This window comes from Centruroides sculpturatus, unplaced genomic scaffold (assembly GCF_000671375.1).
Source record: "Centruroides sculpturatus isolate CEXI.00-Female unplaced genomic scaffold, Cexi_2.0 scaffold1044, whole genome shotgun sequence".
NCBI lineage: Eukaryota > Metazoa > Arthropoda > Arachnida > Scorpiones > Buthidae > Centruroides > Centruroides sculpturatus.
The window spans coordinates 266,278-283,249 of record NW_019385231.1 but is presented as its reverse complement, the minus strand read 5'-3'; the positions used below and the strand labels follow the sequence as shown (position 1 = coordinate 283,249).

General features: G+C 30.7%; 1 protein-coding gene across 1 annotated transcript in view; it reads right to left on the bottom strand.

Moving 5' to 3' along the window:
- The window catches only part of LOC111636484 (structural maintenance of chromosomes protein 4-like), a 116,718-nt gene that overhangs the window by 30,741 nt on the left and 69,005 nt on the right, over positions 1 to 16,972 (bottom strand). The window contains exons 15-20 of the mRNA XM_023381744.1: positions 12,003 to 12,043; positions 11,720 to 11,907; positions 11,413 to 11,642; positions 8,795 to 8,921; positions 8,697 to 8,743; positions 6,996 to 7,122 (exon numbers count right to left, since the gene is read on the bottom strand). Of these exons, the coding sequence (XP_023237512.1) occupies positions 6,996 to 7,122; positions 8,697 to 8,743; positions 8,795 to 8,921; positions 11,413 to 11,642; positions 11,720 to 11,907; positions 12,003 to 12,043 (760 nt within the window). The remainder of the gene's footprint in view (positions 1 to 6,995; positions 7,123 to 8,696; positions 8,744 to 8,794; positions 8,922 to 11,412; positions 11,643 to 11,719; positions 11,908 to 12,002; positions 12,044 to 16,972) is intronic.

Genomic DNA, 16,972 nt, shown 5'->3' with positions numbered 1-16,972 from the left:
ATAAATGGAACAATTCTTTATTTCATGATAAAGCTGTGAACCAGAGGGGAGGTCAGAAGTTGCCCGCCTCTGTCACTAGTCAGGATGATACGTCAGGCGAGTGGAGGGAGAGTTGCTTGGGGTCGACGATAAGGTGAAGGGTGTGATCGAGTAAAGGAGCCTACCATATTTAAACAATATAACAACTATTTATTAAAGAAGCAAAATGGACAAAAACTACACAAATAGCGTTTCTATACCGCTTATTTTTTCCGAGAGAGAGAGTTTCCGCTTTTCATACCTCTTTGAATGTCCCTTTTGCCGATCTAATCCGTGGAGGCACTTAAATGTTCAAATAAAGTTGTCTTATATCCACAGGAGCACAATTATAAAAAGTTCGTGACTTTGGCGGTAATCTGTTCTTGTCGATTGTAGATCGGAATTCGGCGGGTTCGGAGAATCGGCGCGATGTCGTCGGTCCGGCGTTTGTTAAGAGACTCCACGAGAGGGGGTAAGAACTGTCTTTTATAGGTTTTTGTGGGAAATTTCCACCACGTGATCGGATGTTCGTGAGTTAAAGGTTATAGGTGTTCCAGGGATCTAAAACAAGTGACGAAAGTTGGATGTTAACTGTAAACTTTTCTGCAAGATGAGCTGCAAGTTCTGCAGAGAACAATAGATGTTGATAGTTATGACAGGAATGTTTACACAGTCCCAGCTAAGATTGGTTTTTTCTCCAATTCGTTACATAAACGAAAGTAAAGTAATTAAAATTTTAGTTAATAAAGAGCGTGATTTTCGTTACTAAAATTCCGGATCTCAAAAAGCAGTCAATCAAGATAGGTTTTACATTACGCGTTACTCAAATGCAAGTATGTAATCGAGGTACCGAACAAAGTAAGTGTTCAATCCTGAGTAAATCACCTGGTGTTACTTGTAGACTTTCAATTATTTCTATACTACACAATGCTCTTCAAATAATACAAACAGTTTAATTTAAATGTATGTATGACTTTTGAAAACTGACTAAATATAATTCTATTTAACCATTACAAATTTATAATTATAAATTATAAAAAAAATTTTAATCTTTTCATAATTAACAAAAAAATCTATATATATAAAACTCAAAGGTGACTGACATAGTGATCTATCAACGCACAGCCCAAACCACTGGACGGATCGGGCTGAAATTTGGCATGCAGGTAGATGTTATGACGTAGGCATCCGCTAAGAAAGGATTTTGATCAATTCTACCCCCAAGGGGATAAAATAGGGGATGAAAGTTTGTATGAAACTTTGTCAATTTTAAACCGATCGGGCTGAGACTTTGCATGCATAAAGCTACTATGACGTAGGCATCCCCTAAGAAAGGATTTTGATAAATTCCACCCCTAAGGGGATAAAATAGGGGATGAAAGTTTGTATAAATCTTCTTAGATTTTCGACTGATTGAACTGAAATTAAAGATTGGAGCTACTATGATGAAGACGTCCGCTTAAATAGGATTTTGATAAATTCAACCCCCATGGGGGATGTAAATGTATTAGTTTGAACCTATCAGTACCTAATGGAACGAATAAATTAAGACGAACAAAATAATTTTTAGTTCTAAATGTTGACAATAGATGGCGTTAGTAGTATTTTAAAACGCGCTATCGTTGTGTTTTCACTGAGTTACATATACCCGATGATGAGTGGCCGCCGTATCTAATAGTACATACTATACCTAAATATTTCTAGCGGATTATATTTGACGGGGGTTAATTAGGTATAGTTTTTGCGGGGATTATATTGTACCCTTTGTACATAGTTGTACAAAGAAGTTTTGTAGGCCCTAATTTTTTACACACGCTAAACGAAAGTAAAGCCGCAAAAACTATACCTAATTAATAATAATACTTCTTAACGCGAGCGAAGCCGCGGGCAAAAGCTAGTTAATATAATAAAGCCTTAATTTTTCTGGAATTACAAAAAACTCTAGTTACATGTAACATTTTTTTTCTATTTTATATTATTTTAAATATTTTAAAATTATCAAATGAAATTACAGTTTATTTTTGAGAAGGTATAAAATTTGAATTTAAAGAATTCATTGATAATGCAGTGATTTTAAAAATATTCTTTCAGTTATTCAATAACAAAACATTATATAATATCTGCTACTGTTTTTTTATTCATTAATATTTTTAATATACTTATGTACAAAAATATTAATCTGAAAGAATAAAAATCTAAAAAACTTTATATTCATAAATCAAGAATACTTATTTATTATAACTGAATTTAGATTTGTAGTTACAATAAAAAATATTAACATTTAAAAATAAATTACAAAAACCTGCCTAAACAGAAAAAATTCTTCAGAATGGAGCAATTTCCTATGTTAGGAAAAAAAACTATTCAAAATAGAAAACTACAAAACTGAAAAAATATGCATTAATATGCAATTCTGATTTGCTTAGGTTTTACCATATTGGTTTAAATTATTATAGAGTGCTATAATTTATAACTTGAGTAAATTAACTAAAAAACCTTCAGAATACACAAGAGTATAATATACATAATTAGTTACTATTATGATTGAAAGCCATAAAGTTTAACAAAATCAAAAAATAAACAAATAATATGTTTTACCGAAACTTAAATTGGACAATAAAACATTTTTTATTGTGTTTCAGTTTGGAATTGTTTGAATATTGATTATTTTAATTTTAATAACTTGCAAGACTAAAAAAAGTCAATAATATTTTGGTATACATTTAATATTTTTGTAATAACTGTAATGACTAACTACATATTATATTCCAGTCAAACTTCTACATTATGAACTTCTATACAGTGAATTTATCTGTATAACAAATTTTTGCATTGTACACTGCTCTTTTGGGTAAAAATATGTAAGAAATTACTTCTAAATAACAAAGTTAAATTTCTATATAACAAATTCTTTTTAATTTGTAAGGACTAACAATCATTAAAAGTTAATTATTCCAAACTGAGTTCAAATTTAGGCTTGAATTTAGGCTCAATTTCGGGTATCAATCTGTGAAACTGCCACCCAGGTGTGAAAGATACTGGTTGTTAGCTTTTAAAACCATCATGTAATTTGCCTCGTCACATGGCTACCAGTTGCAAAGAAACGGAAGAGAGATTATCTGCCCACAAGGGTATTTGGACCTAAATGGTCCAAATACCCTTGTGGGCAGATAATTTGTGTACCCGTGGGCAACTAATAACATTAGAAATTAATTTTGTAAACTGTTGGACAAATTTTTGAGGTTAGTGAGATTTTATCTTATATTATTTAATAAGTCATCCAACTGGAATTTGAAGAACTATATTATTAATATAGTGTTTAAGCATTATTAAAAAAATTAATGTGTTGCAGGAAGATCAACTTCCTGCAACACATTAATTTTTTTAAAGGTTCAAAAAAGAAAGACATTGCAGCAAAGTTTGGAATTCCTGCGAGTAGTTTATCAACCATAATAACAAATCACTAATCAATTCTCAGTTAGCTGATGATCAAGACATACAGCAAAATGTGCTAGAACCTGTGTTTATATCAATGTAGATTAAGCAGTTTTAATAATCTTAATAAGTGTGAAGCATATTACAAAGAGAGATCATTTTTTAATTGTTCTGCACAACAAAAAATTAAAGATTTTTTAAATGAAAATGTAAACTACTTGTATTTTAATACATAAATGTAAACTTGCTTAAAAATTAAAATTACATTTATATTACATTATTACTGCATATTACATTTGTATCAATTTAAATTATGTTAAAATAATACAGTAAGACCACACTTAATGCAGGGGGATGTTCCTAGACGACAAAGCACTAAACAAAACAACATTAAACGAGATCATTTTAACAGAGTAAATACGGAAAGGGGGAACATGCAACCAAAAATAAACAGATTTTATTTTAATTTTAAGTTATTTTTATATTAATTTGCATAATAATATATGTTAAATAACAAACATATGCACACAGAAATGTAAAGTTCATTTTTGTGACAAAAATCCTGACTCTTCTGAAATTCTTGTTTTTTGTGATAAAGTTGCATAGTTTCATTTGTTGCTTTCTTTTTCTTTCCTTAAGAAAATGTTGGTAGCAGGAGATCGCATCCAAAATGCCTCGTCTCCTTTCAAAATTTGGATCATTCTGTACAATTTGATCAATAATTTTGGTTGTCATTACCAAACTTTTACTAAGGAAATCTGTAGAGAAATTCATTGGGTTCTTCATTTTCAGAATCACTATTTTCCAGTTCTACATGAATTCCTTGTTCTGCCAATTCTTGAAGGTCATCATCAGTAAGGCTCTCACCAGAAACCTGCATTAACTCCTCAATATCCTGCTTGTCTACATCTCCTAGTCCTGCTACATCGATTAGGTCAACAATTTGGTCAACTTAATGATACAGTGATAGACTCTTCTCATTGAGAATTCTTGAATAACTTCAGCCATAACTTTTTTCCATACTTCGTTCATGCATTTATCAGTTAATTCTTGCCAAGAGAAGTCAATATTGCCTATGGCATCCATGATGTTATATTTTTTCCAAAATTGCACTAAACACAGATTTAAGGAAAGTACAGCTCTATGATGAATTGCCGCCTTTTGCCGATTGGTTCATGTTTGGAAATTCATTATATATGTTAATTCATATTATATATGAATTAACGAAATGCCACAATAATTTGAATCAGTATAAATTTTGAGCTTTTTTTAAGGTTTTGAGCAGACTGTGTTATATCGAATCAGCGTTAAGCGGGGTCTTACTGTACTTTATTTACCAGAAAGTATAATTTCTATATAATGAAATTTCCATATAGCAAAATTTTTTCAGGATTTAGTGACTTCATTATATAGAAGTTTGACTGTATTTTCTAATATTGTTTGTTTAACAAATTTGATAATAAACTGTATCTTTATTTAATACATGTTTTATTTATTCTAAGAGGAGCTGAAATAAAGTTACTGCTGTGTTGCTACCTTTTAAATTGTATACTAAATCATATTTAATGAGTAACAATGATAATACATTTAAATTGAGACTTGAATAAATTGTAACATGTTTTTAAAAATGAAACTTCTATAAATTATAGAACTGACTGATTATTGTTAATGATGCTACAAAAGTATGTTTAGGCTTTATGTTATAGCAGGCAATGTGATAACTCTCCCAGTGCTAGCATCATTGAAAGACATGTTCCTTTTGTTGACATTCAGCACATTTATCAAAGCATCTACATGTTATTCTGACATTCTACCATTATATTTGGAATTTAAGAAAAATTTTTCTTGTGTCTCCCTTAAAAATATTGTATTGAAGTAAATATAAACATCAGCCAAAAATGTTTTATTGAAAAATACATAAACTGTATGGTTAAATCTTGTTAAAAGGGAGATATTTTTCAGATCTATCAAAATGTAATCAAATTATTTCAATTTATTAATCATTAAAATTTTCAATAACTGATAATGTGTGTGTGTATAATTCATATTTTGTAATTCATAAATTATTAAACTATTCCAATTAAATCAACTTTTCAGTATAATAGTTTTTTATCAATTCATCAAGAGAAGTTGAAAAAATGTTTTATCACTTCAGCATGTAATTCACATATTTAATTTTAACTCTACAGTAGTAAATAACAATAATAGTAAAAAATTTCAATTGTAGCATAAAAATAATTTTATATATCAATAGTTTCAAGATCCACATTTAGTATTTACACAAATTACAGTACATATCATATCTCTTCAACATTTGAAACAAATGTTTGAATTTTCAATATAGTTAAAAATTATCATAATTTTTCTGAATCTAAGTAAAACTTCATTTTTTAGATAGTAATTAATATCGGTGGATTTATTGCAAGATTTAAATATCTATTTTGCTATCAGCATACAATTTATACTATTAATAATTTTTCATTGTATGGGAAATGTATTAATACTATCAGAAAACAAAAAATTAATAACAATTCTTCACAAATAATCAAAAATATTTTAAATATTTAACTTTTGTTGTAAGTAAGTGTATATTTAAAATATACAAGGTGTGGCAGAAAAGTAATGAGACTAATTTTTTTTTGTAACAATTTTACTTTATTATTTTATTTTTATACATTAATGTTATCCCCTTCAAAATCCCTTGGGCAACTATATATCGGCGGAGGCATTGTTGCCAGTTTTCGTAGTAGTGCTGGAAGGCTTCAATTAGAATTGCCTGCAACAATGCACTTACGCTCCTTTGGATATTATCGGCAGTACGAAGATGACAGCCTTTCAAATGGATTTTGATCTTGGGGAATGAAAACAAGTCACATGGACTGAGATCAGACAAATAGGGGGCCTGGGGAACCACAGAAATTTCTTTTTCTGTCAAAAACTGGTTGATGGAGATGGCCGTGTGACAGGAGGAGTTGTCATGATGGAGCATCCAAGTGTCCCGTCTGACTCAAAGCACCCTTTTTCTGATCTTTCAAGGAGCCCTCACTCATTCCACACTTTCACAGTTCTCGATGTTGAATGCCTCCCTGAGTGAGGTTCATCTTCTACTGCTTTTAAGCCCTCCAAAAAAATGCTTTGTACCACCAAAAAACTTGTGCTCATGATATGGAATGTTCCTCATACGCTTGTTGCAACTTTTTGTAGGTCAAACTCGCGAGTTCACGAAGCTTAACACAAAATTTGATAGAATACCGTTGCTACAAATTTCACTATTCCATTTTCGGTAACGCAATACGAAAACAATACTTTACTTATCATACTCTCAAGGATCACATAGTTACCGCACGAGGTTGAAACTGTTACTGAGCATCTAGGAGGGACAGACATACAAGCTATGTGAAAGGGAAGTCCGGAGTGTTGCCAGATCACTCTCAGTGATCATACAATCTCATTACTTTTCTGCCACACCTTGTATTTACAAGATTTTAAATCTTGTTAGCATAAAAAATGCAAAATAAAAACTTATTTATTTTCAAAAGTACCTTTCTCTGCTTCTGCTAATGTAGATTCCATCATCTTCACTTTCTTTTTATCAGGAGCTACAACTAATAATTTTTCTTTTTGTTCTTTTAATTGTTGAGATAAAGAAGATTGTTGTTCACTTAGAGCCTGTATTTAAATCAATAATTGCTTCTTAAATACAATAAAAATATTATGTATATCAAAGCATATTATGCATTTTTGTGAATAAAAATATATTCATATTAATCTACATTTTATCATTTTTAATAATATCACAACTATATTTTTTATAATATATCAGATATTAATATAATCTATGATTTAAATATTTCTTCCTACATTATAAAGAATAAACTATATTGACAATATTTTTCAACCAAACATTTTTGAAAAATTTTCTGGTTTAAAAGGAATTAGAAAATGCANTCAAGTCGGGAAAAAAGAGGGGAGGGGAAGGGAGCGGGAAGTACGGACACACAAGTCACAACTATCGACGTAACAGACTGAAGAGGGGCGAAAGCCCGAAACGCGTTTCTGTAAGAAGTAAATGTAGGTGATGGAATTATTTGCCAAGTGTCTATAAATGCACCAAGTCGTGACATAGAATCAGAAGAAACATAGTTAAAAATTATCATAATTTTTCTGAATCTAAGTAAAACTTCATTTTTTAGATAGTAATTAATATCGGTGGATTTATTGCAAGATTTAAATATCTATTTTGCTATCAGCATACAATTTATACTATTAATAATTTTTCATTGTATGGGAAATGTATTAATACTATCAGAAAACAAAAAATTAATAACAATTCTTCACAAATAATCAAAAATATTTTAAATATTTAACTTTTGTTGTAAGTAAGTGTATATTTAAAATATACAAGGTGTGGCAGAAAAGTAATGAGACTAATTTTTTTTTGTAACAATTTTACTTTATTATTTTATTTTTATACATTAATGTTATCCCCTTCAAAATCCCTTGGGCAACTATATATCGGCGGAGGCATTGTTGCCAGTTTTCGTAGTAGTGCTGGAAGGCTTCAATTAGAATTGCCTGCAACAATGCACTTACGCTCCTTTGGATATTATCGGCAGTACGAAGATGACAGCCTTTCAAATGGATTTTGATCTTGGGGAATGAAAACAAGTCACATGGACTGAGATCAGACAAATAGGGGGCCTGGGGAACCACAGAAATTTCTTTTTCTGTCAAAAACTGGTTGATGGAGATGGCCGTGTGACAGGAGGAGTTGTCATGATGGAGCATCCAAGTGTCCCGTCTGACTCAAAGCACCCTTTTTCTGATCTTTCAAGGAGCCCTCACTCATTCCACACTTTCACAGTTCTCGATGTTGAATGCCTCCCTGAGTGAGGTTCATCTTCTACTGCTTTTAGGCCCTCCAAAAAAATGCTTTGTACCACCAAAAAACTTGTGCTCATGATATGGAATGTTCCTCATACGCTTGTTGCAACTTTTTGTAGGTCAAACTCGCGAGTTCACGAAGCTTAACACAAAATTTGATAGAATACCGTTGCTACAAATTTCACTATTCCATTTTCGGTAACGCAATACGAAAACAATACTTTACTTATCATACTCTCAAGGATCACATAGTTACCGCACGAGGTTGAAACTGTTACTGAGCATCTAGGAGGGACAGACATACAAGCTATGTGAAAGGGAAGTCCGGAGTGTTGCCAGATCACTCTCAGTGATCATACAATCTCATTACTTTTCTGCCACACCTTGTATTTACAAGATTTTAAATCTTGTTAGCATAAAAAATGCAAAATAAAAACTTATTTATTTTCAAAAGTACCTTTCTCTGCTTCTGCTAATGTAGATTCCATCATCTTCACTTTCTTTTTATCAGGAGCTACAACTAATAATTTTTCTTTTTGTTCTTTTAATTGTTGAGATAAAGAAGATTGTTGTTCACTTAGAGCCTGTATTTAAATCAATAATTGCTTCTTAAATACAATAAAAATATTATGTATATCAAAGCATATTATGCATTTTTGTGAATAAAAATATATTCATATTAATCTACATTTTATCATTTTTAATAATATCACAACTATATTTTTTATAATATATCAGATATTAATATAATCTATGATTTAAATATTTCTTCCTACATTATAAAGAATAAACTATATTGACAATATTTTTCAACCAAACATTTTTGAAAAATTTTCTGGTTTAAAAGGAATTAGAAAATGCAAACTCAGGACAGCATAAACTTCAAGTCTGAACACCTCAATATTTATGCAAGATGGTGTACCCTCTGTATATCAGACAGGCTACTGTCATGCTGCTGAATGATACCATTCAATCACATCCATTCATCTTCACATTGAGATATTTCCTTGTATTTTGAAAGTATGCTTTCACATAACATTATTGGATGCATCTGTAGAAGAGAGATGTAGATCCCTACCACTTGTGGCATGGAACTTTTCACATAAATCACTTTCAGTGACCAAACAAAGCTACCAGTTGGCTATTATAATTTGGCTTGTGCAGAGCATGTGTTATGATATTTTTTCATTCATACCCTGACAGACCAGATTGGATTCATGGGCAAATTTTGTTAAATTGACAATGACAATAATACAAATAAATTTATTATCAAAAAATTTGAACAACCAGCTAGCTATATTGCATAGTACTGTTCAATCATCAAACATTCAGACATTATTGAATACAATATATTGATTATCCGAAAGTCGATCAACTGAAATGTCAATTAACCAAAGGCTTTTCAGTTGGCAAATTTAAATTTCCATTAGTTAGTGCTGTGGCACTGCAATCTTTGACTATGTCTTGAGATACTCCAATACAGTGGAATCCCGGTTAACGAACGTCCTGGTTAACGACCAAATCGGTTAACTAACTTTTATTTTGCAAAAATTTTGTCTCATAACGAACAAAATTTGGATAACGAACGTAACGGTATATTGTGTCAAATTTTAGTTGGTGTTACGCATGCGCGAGTTAAGCATTGCTTTTCCGAGTGTTTGTCCTATATTTCTTTTTTTCAGTTTTGTGATTTATATATTTAATCAATATGGTATCAAAGAAAGAAAAAAGTCATAGTGACAATAGAAAACGACAATGCGNCCACTTTTTATTTTAACACACATTATACTATCCTCAGGTGCATGTATATTGATCTGATAGCACTATTTGCTCATTCCTCCTCCCGTGTTTAAATATGTGTATATATATCTTATGTGTAATACCAGCTTAATGGTCACTATCTCAGGTAATTGTATTTTATCATATAAATCACTGTACGCGTATACTAATTTTTTAAATGAATTCTGTAAATTTTGATACCTGTAACCAATTTGATAATTATGTAATAATAATAGGACTGAAGAGGGGCATTAAGCCTGAAATGCATATCTGTCCAAGTCAATAAAGCAACCTTTTTCCTCTTAAAGTGTTCCTGTATGATACGTTCTCAACAGCAACATTGTGCTAACCAAACACATATAATAGAGAACAACAAGCAACCTTGATTCAAAATTACTGTATATTTCAAATAAAATGACAAAAATTTCGGAGACTAGAACGAATTAATTGCATTTGCATTAATTTCTATGGGAAAAATTGCTTCGGTTAACGAACAATTCAGTTAATGAACGGAGTCGCAGAACGGATTAAGTTCGTTAACCGGGGTTCCACTGTATTATTTTTGTTGGTGTGCATGTTTTAGCTGGCAGCACTGACGTGACCATGAGAGGGTACTTAAGGATGTGCCAGCATTTGAACAAATTTCAACATGGGATAGGTTAATGTATTTTTTCATACATAATCGGTTATCCGAACAACCTCAGTCCCCAACTAATTTGGATAATTGATGCTCTACTGTATATCCACATACTGTATGTCATCTATCAGAACAACGACATCATAGAAGAGCAAGGAGAAGAGTTTCTTCATCAGAGTCCATATAAAGTGCAATAGTATAGCACTGCATTAGAAAAATGGCACATCCTTGCAGCAAACTCTTTCACTTACAAGGAGAGGGTCAAATGTTCAGGTCTTTGATTCTAATGAAACTTGGTGAGCATGTAGTCCTAAACACAAACTGCTTCTTGTCCAAATAATAAAATCCACTTCTCAAGTGTTTCCAAAAACTGAGTGTTTAGCTTATGTCATTGAAAGTTTCACGTTTCCTCAAAATGGCAATAGCCAAATGGATAAGACACTAGGCACTGGAACAACATGATATAGGTTCAAATCTTTGCAATTTTAGTGTTTTTTTTTTTTCAATGTAACATATATCCACAATCATCATCTAACACATAACATAATTATCTTATTCTATCAAGAGCATTATTATTGCTTTTAATATTGCATCCGCATGTTTAAAGCTTTGTACTTATATAACCAAAATAATATTAATAGTAATTATAATTATAATACCTGAATTTCAACTGATAATTTTTGAGATAAATGTGTCAAACTGTTATATTCTTTTTTCATCTGATCAATAAATTCCTCTGTAGTATCTTTTTTTTCTTTTAACTTGGCAAGTGTATCCATAAGTTGATCAATATGTTTTGACATAACTTCAATCTCTTCCGGATTTATGTCACTAACAATAGCTTTACCCATTCTGCCTTTCGATGCTTTCCCACCACCACTCATAGTACCTGAAAATTTATATAATTATTGATATTATATAAATAATGCAATGACACTTTTAAACAAAAGTATAGTTAAAAATAACCTGCTAAGTCAATGAGTTCTCCTTTAAGAGTAACCACACGAAATCTCGTTCTCCCTTGAAGACCAATACGGGTTGCTTGTTCCAAATCCTTTGCTACAAGAGTATCTCTCAATGCAAAATAAAATGCAGGTAACACCTTTTCATTCCTCACTCTTATTAAATCAAAAAGTCGAGGAACATTTTCAGGTCTATAATATAAATATTAAACATAACATGAAAATTTATTCTAATATATTAAATTTTAAAAACAAAAAGTTATCAACAGTCTTATTTAAAAACTTACGTTTGGATTCTCTGTTTTGTATAGGGAATCCATCTATCCATCTATAATAAAATATATTTAAATATTACAAATGTCAATGAAATTATAAAAATTCTTCTGCCACATGATAAAAATTTTTCTAACAGATATTTATAGCAATTATAATTATATTTTCAATAACTAATGCTTCTGGTATATTTGCTAATACCAAGAAAAAAATCTAGATAAGTAAAGATCATAATGAAGAGAAAATACAGTGACATATATACAAAGTTATTTAACAGTAAAGTATCTAATAGCAGAAGGACATGGTTTAGAAAATTTTAGAGACTACAGGATATTTGAAACAGTAAACAAAAAAATTCTGATTATATAATTTTTATGCATCATCAAAAATGAGTACAAATTTGAACTTTTGAAGACTTCAAATTATTATGTCTCATATTCCTGAAACATTACCAGTTGATTATGATACATAAAAATTAGCATTTTTATATAGTAATACAATTTTCAATTAAGGCCAAATGATCTGCCTGATTACATTGGGATAAATAATTTAGCTCAATGAAATCTGACAGATTGTTTGGCCATAATCAAGAACTTTCCTCAAAGTTTCTATAACTATCAACAGTGACAGTTCTAATACTTAATTTTGAGATATATGAATCTACAAGTATTAACTTATACAAAGCAACAGCTGGTCAAACCGTGTGTGAGAAATGCAGCACATTCTGGTCGTCCTCATATTGAATGTATTAACATTCAGTTGATTGAATTAACAATGGACATAATATGTCAATGTCAACAGTCAGTGAGAAAGTTAGCTGCAGAGGCAGGAAAAAGTCAAACCATAGTGTTACATGTGTTAAAAGACATACTTGGGTACTGCAAAATTCAGCATAATGGGTGCCTCATTGCATCAGTGTGGTGAGAAAATGGCACTGATATGTGCTTCAAACAAACATTTGGAAGATTACAGCCAAGAAGATTGTACATTCTTTGAGAGGATAACTGCATTGGATCAAACATGTGAAAGGGTGTACAAACCAGAATTGAAACAACAATTCAATGAATGGCGGCACCTAACTTCTCCTCAGCCAAACTTGAGCCAAAAATCTGGAAACATGAAAGTGATGCTGATAGTGGCATATGATGTCCAAAGTATCATACAGTTCCTCACAGCAAAGCTGTTAATACTGCATATTACCAACATTTCCCTTATCATTATCATCTTTCTGTTCTGTGAAGGAAATGGCAGCATTTCAGAACATATCCACCCACTGTTTTGCATGACAATGTTCAACATCCTCTGCTGCTCCTGTAAGATATTTGTTACCATGGTGCCAATGGGAGGTTCTCAAACATCTGTAAAACATGAGTCATATATATATATAAACATCAACTCACAGCCCGAGTAGATAATAACAACACCAAACGATCGCCTAATTATCGGGCTATAATATGGCTATTTTAAATGATTGGAACTAAGTAATTTGACAAGATGGCGCCTAACGCCTACCTCTAATTGTCAAATTACTTAGTTCCAATCATTTAAAATAGCCATATTATAGCCCGATAATTAGGCGATCGTTTGGTGTTGTTAAAACATGAGTCCCTGTAACTCTGATTTCCAAACAGCTGAAAGACCCACTTAGAAGAATACATTTTCATATCCCATTCAAGACAAGATCATCCAAGAAGTAGGGACTCACATGCAGACATCAACAAACACAGCTCTGTTACTGTTCCTTCCAACACCTTCCAAATATTTGGAAGAAGGCTGTAAATATGCCAAGAGGTTATACTGAAAAAATGTAAAGGAATGTAGAGCCTACAATATATATTTTGTCACATAAAGGCATATTGTCACCACTCTATAACCCTCATATATAAAAAAATGGAAAATTAAAATATGAGTCAAAATTACCAAGATGAGATTCATTCATTTGTCAAAATGTCACCAGTCAGTTTTACAGAGAACTGGCAAACTTGGGTCACATATGGAGATTTTTGCTTTTCCAGAAGTAAATGCATGACTATTCCAGAAAAGAGACACATCAACTTTTTTTTCCTTTAAAACTAGGTTTAATTTATTCTGGTTAAATCTAATTGATACACATCACAGGATTGGATTCATTAATTGACATTAATTATCAAGAGGACTAGATGATCCGAGTTCTAAAGTAGAAATGCTGTTTTTCAATCAAAGATATCTCTTTGGGTATATAGATAACTTATCCCCCTTTTTTTTTATCCCAAATTACATTTTACAACAGAAATGAAAAGGACTGGCAAAGACTACTAGGGAAAGACCAATACAGTCTGTTACAAAAGTATAGAAACACTATAAACTTTGTGTTTTTTTAAAATTTATTTTGAAATAATTACTGGAAATATTATTAATTATTTTTTTATCATTATTTTAATTATTTTATCAGGTTTTTTACATTTCATAAAGCAGCATAAATTTTTTTTTCACAAATATTCATTTTTTGATGTGTCACAAAAGTATAGGTACACCACTTAAAGTCTCTTAAAAATTAATTTATCATAATAATTAAAAATATCACCACTACAATAAATGTCATCATTTTTAAATGCCCTGGTGGCTTTTTTGAATGTTTTATTTAATGTTATATAAACATTTTCAACAATGCCTCATGGAACTGTACTTCAGGAGCAAGAAATATGTAAAATTTATTATTTGAGTGGTTCAGGTAAGTCTGTGAGGCAAATTGTTGCAGCTGTAAATAGATGTATGAATGCTATCCTAAATGTTTTGTAACAAGGTGAAAATTACAGGAAAAAAAGGAAGTCAGGAAGGCCTAAATATTTAACATCCAAAAAATGAGAGACAAGTTTTGAAGCTTATAACTAATAAAAACATGTACATGTAAACAAGACAAGCTGCTGCTGAATTACTAGTAGATGTATCTCATGTGACTGTTTGGAGAACTTTAAAAAACAATGACAACGTAAATTATTTAAAAATGACGTTGAAACTGGGTTAAAGACAAGACGGGATGGACTGAAGAATGGCAAAAAATAATGTTTAGTGATGAGAATTTTAATTTAGATTGCCCTGATGGGTTTTCATCTTACTGGCATGATTTAAGAAAAGAAAGCAGAGTCAAAATAAGCTGACAACAAGGAGGTGTATCTATAATGATTTGGGGTGGTTTTGGAAGAGGAGGTAAAACTGATTTAGTATTTGCTGACAAAAATATGAACTCAGAAAAGTATCAAGAATTATTGTATAATATATAATAAATAATTGATTACATTTGGTGCATTAATTGGAGCTCATAAATGGAAGTTTCAACAAGATAATACTCTCATTCATGCTTCAATATCAACTAAAAATTGGTTTAAAAAAAAATATATTGATGTAATTGACTGGCCTTCACATAGACCAGATTTAAATCCCATTGAAAATTTATAGGGGATTTTGCAGCCATTGTTTATCAAAATAGAAAATAATATGAATCTGTAAATCAATTGAAAATTGCAATAATGGATGTGTGGGATGAAATTAAGGATAAACAATTTAAAAAATTAATAAACTTCATGCCTAACAGAATTTTTCAAATAACTAGACAAAGGGGGTGAAACCAAATATTAAAAGTGTTTAAAATGTATTTAAAAATTATTTTTATATAATTTTAGAAAGTGTACAGTACCTATACTTTTGTAATACATCAAAACATTAATATTTGTAAAAAAAAATTCATGTTACTTTACAAAATGTGTAAAAAAACCTGATAAAATAATCAAAATAATGATACAAATAATTAATAATATTTCCAGCAATCATTTCAAAATAAATTTTGAAAAAACACAAAATTTTGTGTTTTTTCAAAATTGATGGTGTTCTTATACTTATATAACAGACTTTAAGAACTAGTGATAATGGACAGACTCACAAAGTCTGAGCTTGGTTATTCAAACCTCTCAATTTTCTTCAAGATCCTCTCCAAACACTTCCTTCAAATGCTCATTGATAAACAGTCAATTCATTCTTATCCCTTATCCAATTGGATCCCCAAACAGTCACCAAAAAGTATACAGGGTTATACAAGACTAACCCTTCTGTCCAGCAAAGTTTTCCCATGTCTCTCTAAAATTACATTTATTGCCTCAATTGTAACCAGGAAAGCCTGATTACTGTTATTCGATAAAACATCCCATAGTTCTGATTTATTATACATCTATATGACTGTGAAGTTTACATTCAACCTCAAATGCAATATAATTTCCTTTCTTGTCTAACTAACTATAGTCATGTTTGTTTCTCCAATATTTGGTATGTCCATAAAAATCATGTACACCAAAAAACAGTACACTGATAAATTGGAACTTTATAATTAAATAACACACCTAAATGCAATTTCCAGCACATAATAAACACAAATTTACTGCTTGGCTGAAAACGTTTGAGCAGTAAATCTGTGTTTATTATGTGCTGGAAATCGCATTTAAATGTTGGCATGTACACACACCTAAATGCAATTCATTTACATACCCAGTTCTCTGACAAATGCAAATTTCTGTGTTGTGGCAGGACTGAGTACATTACTTTTATAAAAATAGTAAAGATATTTTATTTATTTCTATATATCTTACTTTGTCTTACTTAGTATCAATTCATTCAAACAGAAAGTTTGTCAATTATATGATCATCCTTTTTTTATTAAAAAAAAAACTTATCAGATGTTCATGTACATTAAAATAAATAAGTAAAAACCAACAAAGCAGAAAATAAATGAAGATTTTATGTTGCAAACAGACCAAGTAAAGATTTATAAACATTATCATATAAGATTTGGTAAATATACAGGGTCTGTACATAATTCCTTATGTGGTTCTTCCACATTCTGACTTTTTCTGACCAGTTATGACATCATTCCCTGACCTATTAAGGTCTTTGCAATTCCCCTTTCCAATATGCAATATTTGGTCAAGTCTTAAAAACCCATTTTGCACACAATTAT